At 33.3% G+C, this 10404-nt stretch overlaps 1 protein-coding gene across 1 annotated transcript; it reads left to right on the top strand.

Moving 5' to 3' along the window:
• The first annotated feature begins 975 nt into the window (after positions 1-975).
• Positions 976-10229, top strand: LOC134270674 (calcitonin gene-related peptide type 1 receptor-like). The gene is made up of 6 exons (XM_062752919.1): positions 976-1263; positions 2215-2914; positions 7385-7490; positions 8238-8348; positions 9006-9124; positions 10084-10229. Exons 2-6 carry the CDS (start codon positions 2828-2830, stop codon positions 10180-10182), a joined length of 522 nt encoding a protein of 173 aa, XP_062608903.1. The 5' UTR covers positions 976-1263; positions 2215-2827; the 3' UTR covers positions 10183-10229.
• Positions 10230-10404: the final 175 nt, after the last annotated feature.

The following is a 10404-nucleotide window of genomic DNA, read 5'->3' as shown; positions in this document are numbered from 1 at the left end:
GCGTATTTGTTTCCGTTACCTTTTTACCGCCGCGTATGAGAAAAAAGCGAAATTTTGCTTGTGATGCGTCCTAGGATAGAGGTTAGTGTTAGCTTGATGATGCGACCTCTAAATATAGAATGGAATGAAAGATGAAAGATTAAGTGTCAATAAATATAAACAGATGTCAATTAAGGAGTTAACTGTCCAATCTCTGACTATGCCTCGGGTGGGATTAAGGCTGTGCAGAATTTATATAATTTATCACATTTGCTGAAATATAAGAAAAGTTTTGACAACAATTTACACAAAATCCGAAAAATTAATTAATACAGTAATTTAAAATAAGTCCAAAAATGTTGTATTTTACACAGTAACATATGTATGCAAACGTGAATATACACTAATTAAGAATGCTTATATATATATTTTTTTCGACCAACTGTGGCTTTCTCCCATATAAGTTCAAACTTTTATTGTGTTCCCACAAAAACAGTTATAACATAGCTTGCTGGGCACAATTGGACAAAAAAAAACACTTCAACCTGACAAATCTATGAAGAAATAATAGATGTTTATGTCAATAGAGTTATCTCTCTTATCAGAGTATCAATGAACCTTAAATACCGATAATGATATAGATCTATTTGAAGGAGAAGCACACAGTCAAAAACCGAAAAGGAATTGATTAATATCCACGCAAGAGTTACACATCTTTGAATATAACTGCACAAAATAATCAGATTTATCCACATTGGATAAACCTCATAGTTCTTTCCTGTGTCAACTATACTATTTAACGTAATTGTGTGTACATATTAACAACAACGATGACTAATAAAAATATCCCCTTTTTTCAAATTTAGAAAATTAACATGTATGTAAAAAAAAATCACTCTTTTTTCTTAGTGTTATTTTTTTCCTTGTAAAATTGAGTAATATGGAAAAACGTCACAGGAAAAATCCAAAATATTACGACCAGGATGTTATATTAGATTTCTTATAGACGCGTAAGTGGATCGCTGACTTCATTTTAAGAATATCTTAAACATGTTTTATTCGACTTCATATGTGGTGTTTTATCACAAAAAGATCTAGTGCCGTCTTCAGATTCATTGTGTTGATGAAATACGGAACATAACTTCGTCTTTTTTCATCGAACTAACGGGCATGTTAGATAAACTCACATAAAACATGCCTTCACTTTTAATATACAACTTACAAGGATTTTAATTAATTACTTTGGATTAAGTTGCACTTTAAAGGAGGTGAAATAAAATACAGGTAATGTAATATTTAATATTTTGACACACATCAAGAGTCATTGGTAAACACATTTTTTTTAGATTTAAAAATAAACGAGGCGAGGAAGTTTTAATGAGTGTAGAATTTCAAGCGCATGCACTTGACCTAAAACTGCAGAGTGGTACGAACGGAATAACGTTGTGTATAAGTTTCTACCATAAATATAGGTTTATTATTTTTTTTATTGATGAGTTAATTGCAGTCAGCTAGAATTTTTAGCTTCATTAAAGCTGATACCTAATTAACTCAGGTGAACATGGTGAAGTCAGACTTTTTATTGCAAATAATCTCTCTCTCTCTCTGAGTTTTAACATTCACTTCAATTTATGTTATTGTTAACTATACTCACAGTCACAGGTGCTTGGAGACAGACCCCCCTCCCTATACATCCCGGGGTCCAAGGATATTTTCATTTGTCTTCATTCATTCTTAGTAACGCATATTTTTGATTTATTTTATACCCACCACTTTCAAAAAGAAAAAAAAAATCATAACTTAAGAACAAAAAATATACCTGTTATCCTATTTTATAATGGTGTGGATATGATCCTTTCGAGAAGACCAACAAAAAGAATGGACCCTGGAGTGTATATTTGTGTGTGTGTGTGAAGGGGGGTATTCACAAGCACCTGTTACCCTCCTGTCTTAGCGAACAAAAAATCAGAATCAATCGAGGATTCTTTACATTATAAGTTAAACAGTAATAATTACAAGAACATATACTAGTAGTTCAAAATTCCCATTACAACTTCTTTCCATTGCATGTCATTTTGAGTTCACTGAGTATATGATTTACCTGGCCAGAGCAACACAGAATATCATCTATTGTTATTTTCTCCGTATTGTTGTTGACGATTCGCTCCTTTTGTGTGATAAAATGAAGGTCGCTCTATCGTGTATATTTTTATCAGTACGTATCTTCTACTACAGGTTACAATACTGCATGTAACTCGTGGAATGAATGTCGTGTAAACAAGGGGGGAGCTTTTCTTCATCGGCGTCGACAGCGGTGACCACATATGACCCTGACGTTTACCTCATAGCACCGACAGAAAGACACAGCGATGGAATTCTGAATCAATGCCCTAGTATTGAAATCCCCATGCCAAAGAATCGAAGAGTGTCCGGAATTTTGAATATTCTGATTACAAACGACATTGTTCTGTTTGGAACGTTGATGTGTCGATGAAACATAAATAAGAATTTTCAAAGTTGGAATGAGAAAACAATGCGATAAATTTAGCAATTCTCTCTTGTTTTATGGTTACGCCGGCTGTGTTAGAGATTTGAATCGCATCCTTATTAGCGAATACTGAATGACAACTGTAGATGATTACAATTATACGTTTAACTGCTACACCTCACACAGCTCCCGGAGGCAAAAGAAATGGGGAAAAAATAATTAAACTGGCCTAATTGATATGGTATTTCAGAGGCGAGAGACAGAGAGGAGAAATCATTATTTCAGACACAGCGCTTCCAATTAAAGAATTTAGTGTGAAGATGTTTGTCAGGGAATATCAATGACTTCTTTGTGCATGCCATGGAATTCCTACTGTGCAATGTCGCTTTTTGGACTGTCGTAATAATTCCACAGACGGTTTACGGCAGAGGGTGCTATCAAGATCCGGTATGTAATTCAATAAATCCAATTAAATTTAAATATGCTTTAAGAAAGTATTACATCAACAATCTCTCTTTCTCTCTCTAAATATGCATTGATTTTTTTTTTTATTCTTCCATACTATTATTTTTTTCAAACGGTTCAATAAAACAACGATCATTTAATAAACTTATATTAAAATGGATTTATGATCATCGCTTCATTTAACAGTTAATGATCAAATTCTGTTTAAGATGCAGTTTGAGTAAATATCGATATCTCGGTAGAATTTATATAAATGTATTTGGAAAAAATAATCAATATTTTTTAGAATTGATTTTCTTATTAGCCAGTAATTTCTGTCTTGTGCTTCATTTCATATACATTATGAAACGTATTTTAATATGCTTTGTCGTATCGTAAGCATAATTATGCTAGATTCATTTACAAACTATATACTGGAATAAAATTTTATGCATAATTTAGCAATGTCATTATCGCTAAAATGTTTACAAACATAAGTATATCCCGTAAATATTTCAAATAAAAGATTTGGGTAAATATTATAAGAATTTTATTACCGAGTTTCATTATCACAACAATACTCCATTTATTTACAAACGTGTACATTTATAAATCCTGTCAATCATAGATCGGCATGAGTTTATAAATGCAGAGCTATTTTTAAATTTTATGCCCTATGATTAATCTAATCAAAGATAAAGATTGATTGTTTGCACAAAAATAACTTAAAACATGTGTAGAATCTAAACCTATAAAAAGATAAATCCGTTTATGACCTTCATGGCTACTCTATATAGAGTCATGGCAAGCTGCGCGATTTATCAATAGATATAGATACAGTTACTCATGTTTTTGATATATATAAGTTTATTTCAGGATACAACTTTGGGCAATACAGCCCATCATTTTACAAAATGAAAATTGTACATTTAAAAAACATATAATACAATCGACTCTCAAAGAGTCTAAACTGGGGGGTGAAACCCCAGGTCAAGTGTTCCTCAGTCCCACAGTTCCAATTATCATTTATAAAATACAATTATAATGATTTTGAAATTATCAGTACAGAATTATTCAAAGTTAGAGTACAATATACAACAATGCTATTTTGATATACAGACAAAAATATAGAGAACTTATATGTATATGTCAACCTGATAAATATTCATTACGTAATATTAGAGCATGTTGAATATATTTCCCTAGACCAACCAAGGTAGATATGCGGTTTGTACCTAATAACTGGATTAATTTAAATGTACTTGGCGATTTGTAATAATATTCATTTATATATTTCTTTCTTAGATTTAGGTATCTAGGACATTGGAGAATGAAATGAAATTCATCTTCTATTTGATGACTATCACAAACATCGCATATTCTATCATTTCTGCTCTTGCCTTGGTACCTTCCGCATTCTATGTTTAAATAGTGCGATGAAAGTCTGATGCGAGAAATATGCTTTTTTAAATTACTTTGTAACGGTTTTGTTAAATAAGGTTGCATTTTACAGAAATCGGGTTGGACAATGTGCTTATATAAAAAACATTTTGACGAATTATCCATAAATGCATTGCATTCTTGGAAGTGTATATCTAGTATTCTGTTTTTATATATATGCATAAAATTAGCAGAGTTTATTACTTGTTGATTCATCCAAAATTTTCCCAGACCCAACCTAAATAATTCAAGCTTTACGTCACGCGCCCAATTTATATTTGTGCTTGTTCCCGGCCCATTCTCTGCATCATGTCGCAGGTACTCGTATGAAGCTTTTAAAATGCAGTTTTCTGTTTTTAATAATTTACACCAGAACTTCATGATTCTTAGTTTTCTTTGAATAATAAGTGGATATCGTCCCAATTCTCTATAAATCATATAAGTACATGCATTGCGCTTAACACCAAGAGTATTTTTACAAAAGGATAAATGCAGTCTTTCAATTTCTGGAGATTTATGAAAACCCCAGATTTACTATACCCTCTTTTTTACGACATAAAATCTGTATGAAGTCTTTGCTTTATCATGTTAAACAATTTAATTTAAAACTATCGTATAGTTGGTTATTCTGTCTCTCTATCTCCATGAGCAAAAGGAATGTCTGAATTCTATAATTCTCGTACATATGTACTAAAATGCATTGTAGTACTAAATATTGTGATTTTGACTTGATTGAAACTGCCACACTGGATTCGATAATTTCATATACGACACGGATTTTCTCAGAATAATTTTCATTCATGATGTAGAAAAGGAATTCCTGCAAATAAACAATCTCCAATTTCAATTTTCAATAATTTTAGGATTTTAGCATCTTTTCAAAGATCGTATGCGATGGTTTATAAGAATTGCTAATTACAATTTTAATTATATGCACTTTAAATTACTAGTAGTCAGATTGGTTTTTATTTGATATGTGTATTTTCCTCTCATTGTACTTTCAATATCTAATTGGGAAAAATACATGTAGATTTCTTTTTTTACACACACAAAAAAGGAAAGTTGCAAACACGCAACTTATTGTCAAGAAGTAAACTTAACACGAAAGGGAAACAATCTGTTAGAATTATATATTGTCTTGATTTGTTCCCTTGGGTTTGTTCCTGTGCTCTCAGAGGGGGGGGGGGGGGGGGGATAAGCTTCAACATTACACAGAACAAATAAGCGGAGAGAAAGGAATCAAGGGTAACACAGCATTATTCATATACTACTACGGGAAAATGCATGTCAGAAAAGGAAAAAGAGGTTTAAAGTTTAAATATAAAGAGGCTGATTTTTATACCTCTGTAAGAATTAATGACGAAAAAGGTATACCAGTGAAAAACAAATGACTCTAATAGTAAACGGTAAAGAGAATAGAGAAGTTTACTTATTTTTTTGTACCAGGACTCCTTAAATTAATATACAGGGAAACGAAACTATTTATTATTGTCTTTATCCTGAACATGTACGGTGTACGAGAAAAATTGATATTCTGTGCCTTTTGACACTTATATCTATTGTACAGATTATCTCAGAAAAAAGTAAGAGTTCGTAAATCTTTTCAGATTGGGATAATACTCAGCTCAGTTTCAGGTGTACACTTATTTCCAGATGTTAAACATTACGCCCGACTTCGTATTTTAAGATTTCATTTCGGAGAGAGAGAGAGAAGTTTTGGAAATAGTGTAAAGACTGATTTCTTTATTTAGAGAGAGAGTGGGGAAGGAAATAAACATTTTGGAAGTATTTAAGAAATAAACAACAATTTGAAAAAGTTCTCTGGGAAATGAACTTTTAGTTGGTCACCTGATCAAATCCTGTGAAGCCCGAAGGGCTTCTCAGTAGATTTGATCACTTACCAACTAAAAGTTCATTTCCCAGTGAACTTTTAAACATTGATGTTTATTACTTATTATGTTATATTTACATTTGAAAAGAATTCATCTCGAGTTAAATTGTTTTTATTACACGAACGGTCCAACGTATTGCTATGTACATCGTCGGAAAACCACGGGTGATCTCGTCTTTACTTATCACATCGTCGGAAACCCACGGGTGATAAGTAACTTTAGACGAGATCACCCGTGGGTTTCCGAACGATGTGCTATGTAGTGACGCGCAATGACCTAGAAGTTGTTTGGTCAAAATATCACATCGCTCTGTGAACCGGTCGCGCTATGACCTCTGACCCCCAAATGAAATTCACACAGAATTGAACGTATTTCCTCTTCAAAAGGTTCATCTAAGAAAGATATTTGCAAATGTAAATATAAAACAATGAATGGTTAATGTGGCTAACTTAACAACGCTAGAGAGATATAAAGTCGTTTCTCAAGACCAACCTAAGAATCAGAGCTAATTTTTATTACCGGTTATCTTTTTTTTTTCAAAAGAATATCTGTGTCAAGACGGATCTAATAAAATCTAATAAATTTTTACCAAACAATGATTTTATTTATAAAATATATAAAGCAGTGATCAATCTAAGCAGTGCTGGGATCAGGTGCCTTAGAGGATTTATCATCCCCTGTCGATCACATTCGCCACATTTACTCCTTTTGGTGATAAGTAAAGGAGAAACCTGAAGAAAATCCCATGTGAAATAATGGCACAATAATTGAAATTGTATGAGAGACTGACTTAAAAGTTAATTTGATTGCTGGTAGCCATGTATCATCAGCTTCTTTTGCAATAGTTTACCTATTTTAGGAAAAAAAACATGCTTTTGTTATCGAATCAGTTGAGAGATGTGAACTCCATATACAGATGATATTGGTATTATATAGATTAGGGAAGATTACTTTAGAGAATTAAAGTCATCATAATTTGTTGTTTTAGTTTGCAAATATCTATCTCTAGTAAAAATATAAAAGCATGAAGCAGACATGTCCATTCTATGATGTATTTTATTTCGAGTGCACAAAAGGGATAGTTTATATGGAAATCAAAAATCACAACTTCAAAATATGTATGATTTTTTTTTTTTTACAGAAGGTGTACATTGTTAAACTAAGTTACGAGAAACAACTGGTTCTTCTATTGAAGGCGAAGGAGACATGTCTTACGACAAGGAAGATCCCCAATACAGCGATATCAGGTAATTAGTCCGAGCCATTCACCCCGTCAATACATGTTCACGTTACCGACGTTCTGGCAATTCAATCAAAGATTCATGCTTTCAAAATTCATCGAGAGCTGCTTTACGCCGGCTGAGAGATTCATGTTACGTACTTGTATCAAATTGCCCATAATATAGAGGATAACAGCTCAAGAAATGATTAATAACCTCGCCATTAAATATAAGCCTTCTCTTAAGGTGATTTATAGGTCAATCGATCATAAGCAACTCTAGACTCAATATGTTTTTTGTTGACGTTCGTTGGCAAGCCCAAAATGCGCACTATTTAAAATTGATTTTATGAAAATCTGTATTTAACTTTTAAAATCAATGTTCATTCTCAGTTTTATTAATTGTCGAGATACATTTATGTTTTTTAAATGCTTTTAAATTGCAATGATCAGTCGGATGAAAAATATATGTACATGTAGTTGGTAAGTTCCCCCCCCCTTTTTTTTTGAAAAAAAAGTTTAAGGAAACATGGTTGTCTTTTAATCAAATTGTAGGTGAAATTTTCTGGTCTACTTGAAATCAGAGTGCAAAAAACTCCCGTCTATTTTTTGTTTAAAATTCATTCTAGTCAAAAAATTACCAAAGAGAACGAATATCAGTGCTGTTTTAAAATAAATACAATTTGAATCTTGGAGAACATTTTGCATAAAATTGGTATGTTCCTTACATCAATGTTTCCTGTTTGATTTGATATTTATCACCTGACTACCACAGGTTCTTACTGCAATCAAACCTTCGATAATGTCGTCTGCTGGCCCGACACAAGGGCGGGAACTGTGGCTGAACAAAACTGCCCTAACTACATTAACAACTTCGACACACGAGGTAAGTAAGTAAACGAAGGCATAAATTTGCCATTTTAATTATATGAATATGCACCGTGTTATAAGGGCCCTGAAATTCTCCAATATGGTTTAATCTAGTATGTATAACCCGCCAGAGAAGGAATTATAGATGTCAATTCTGTTTATTCCACTCGAACGTTGTTCATTAACTGCACTATGTTAAAACTGTATATGGAAATAAATCAGAATGTACTTTTTCAATCATACAGGAAAATGAACGGATAAATCGACAAGTTCTATTTTGTTCTTTCATTCACAACATCAACTGATATTTCGAATGTTCTTTTTTTTTATGAACACAGCTACATGTCCATCACCGTGACACGTGACAAAACTTCAGTCCGCTGCGTGAGGCTCAGAAAAACAAATGGCCGGGCTTTTAGATCAACATTTAATATTCCTAAATATGAAATAAAAATAAGAAAAGTTAACTTATTTAACATATATCAACAAATCATGGATCACGTATTTTATTTGAATTGTGATCGTCTCTTTCAATGATGATGATTCAACCGTTTACTGTCCCAATGATTTTATGGATAAACGCTTTGACGCAAATTTTAACCTATGTAAAGAAACTTATCGACATACTACTAAAAATATTATTTTTACTTCATATTCTTTTATTCCTCTTCAGCAAAAGCTCGGCGTGAGTGTTTACCAAATGGCCAATGGTACGTAAACCCTTACTACAATCAAACATGGACGGACTTCACAGAGTGCCAACACACGAACGACCCTCCGGTGTCTCTTGTGGTAATAGTTTCCTCTGCCCCGGCCATTTCTTTATAACCAATGCATATTGATTATAAATGAGCTTCATATATTGCAAAATGTATTTAAATTTTATATTTTCCTCTGTGTATCTGTGCCCCTCTGTCCCACATGTTTGCCATACATGATCAATAATCTTTGACCTTATAAAAAGAAAACGACACTCAAAATTTGAAAACAATTTTCAGCCACATTGGGCACAAATTTGTATGCTATTCTAAAGCGTACGGGTGAAAAACAGCCTCAGTTTTATTCATTGAAGCCAAGCGCATGCGAAAGAGAGTGTTGTCATTAATTCTAAAGTATGGTGTCCGGATAGAGCCATTAGCTAAAGCTCAACAACGCGTTCAGAAAAATACGCCTTCGCGCCAACACAGAGCACGCTGTCACGCTAACACGAGTTTACATACATGTAACACGCTGTCGCGCCAACACACAACACGCTGTCACATTTACACAAGTTTGCACAACATGCTATCACGCAAACACACAACACATTGTCACACTAACACGAATTCGCAAAACACGCTCTCCCGCTAACACATATTTTGCGACGGCGTGTTGTGTCTTAGTGCGACAGCGTGTTGTGCGAACTCGTGTTAGTTTGACAGTGTGTTGTGTGCAAGCGCGATGGCGCATTTTCATGAACGCGTTGTTGAGCTTTAGCAAGTGGCCTTACATGATATTGCTTGATGATTGTACACTATTCGGTCATTTGCATGACAATCGTAAGGTCTGGAAGGGTAAGTGAATCGCATAGTCCTACGATTCAGTCACATTTCAGTCGACCTGTCAACTCTCAGTTAACTGAACTATGGAGTTGTGTCCTGTGGTTAATAAAATGATGCCCTAGGTATCTTTGGGTCAGATTTCATATTAAATAATCTCTTATTTCATCAATTATAATTTCCTGTTTTGATTTAATGTTGTCTTTATTAAAGCATCACCTTCCGGGGATAGACAAACTCAATTTTATCGGGTATTCCATTTCCCTAACCTGTCTGGTTGTCGCCGTGGGAGTCATGATTAAATTCAGGTGAGATTCAGAGAGCAATTCATCTATAAAATTACTCCAATTACTTAATTACCCCCAATTCTTATGTCGACTAAATATATCCCAGATTTCACAAAATCTGATAATCTGATTTTATGTGAATATTAATGTTTTACTTAAAAAACGTTAATAGATAGCTAACAACAAATTTTATGATAAACGTGATGGCTTCAACTTTTATCTCGACAACTTCCCTTATGTAAAATTA

The sequence above is a fragment of the Saccostrea cucullata genome, unplaced genomic scaffold (assembly GCF_032062105.1).
Source record: "Saccostrea cucullata isolate Sc308-1 unplaced genomic scaffold, CSIRO_AGI_Scuc_v1 ctg18300, whole genome shotgun sequence".
NCBI classification, from domain to species: domain Eukaryota; kingdom Metazoa; phylum Mollusca; class Bivalvia; order Ostreida; family Ostreidae; genus Saccostrea; species Saccostrea cuccullata.
Note: the sequence above shows the minus strand (reverse complement) of the source record. Positions and strands in the feature narration are given on the sequence as shown.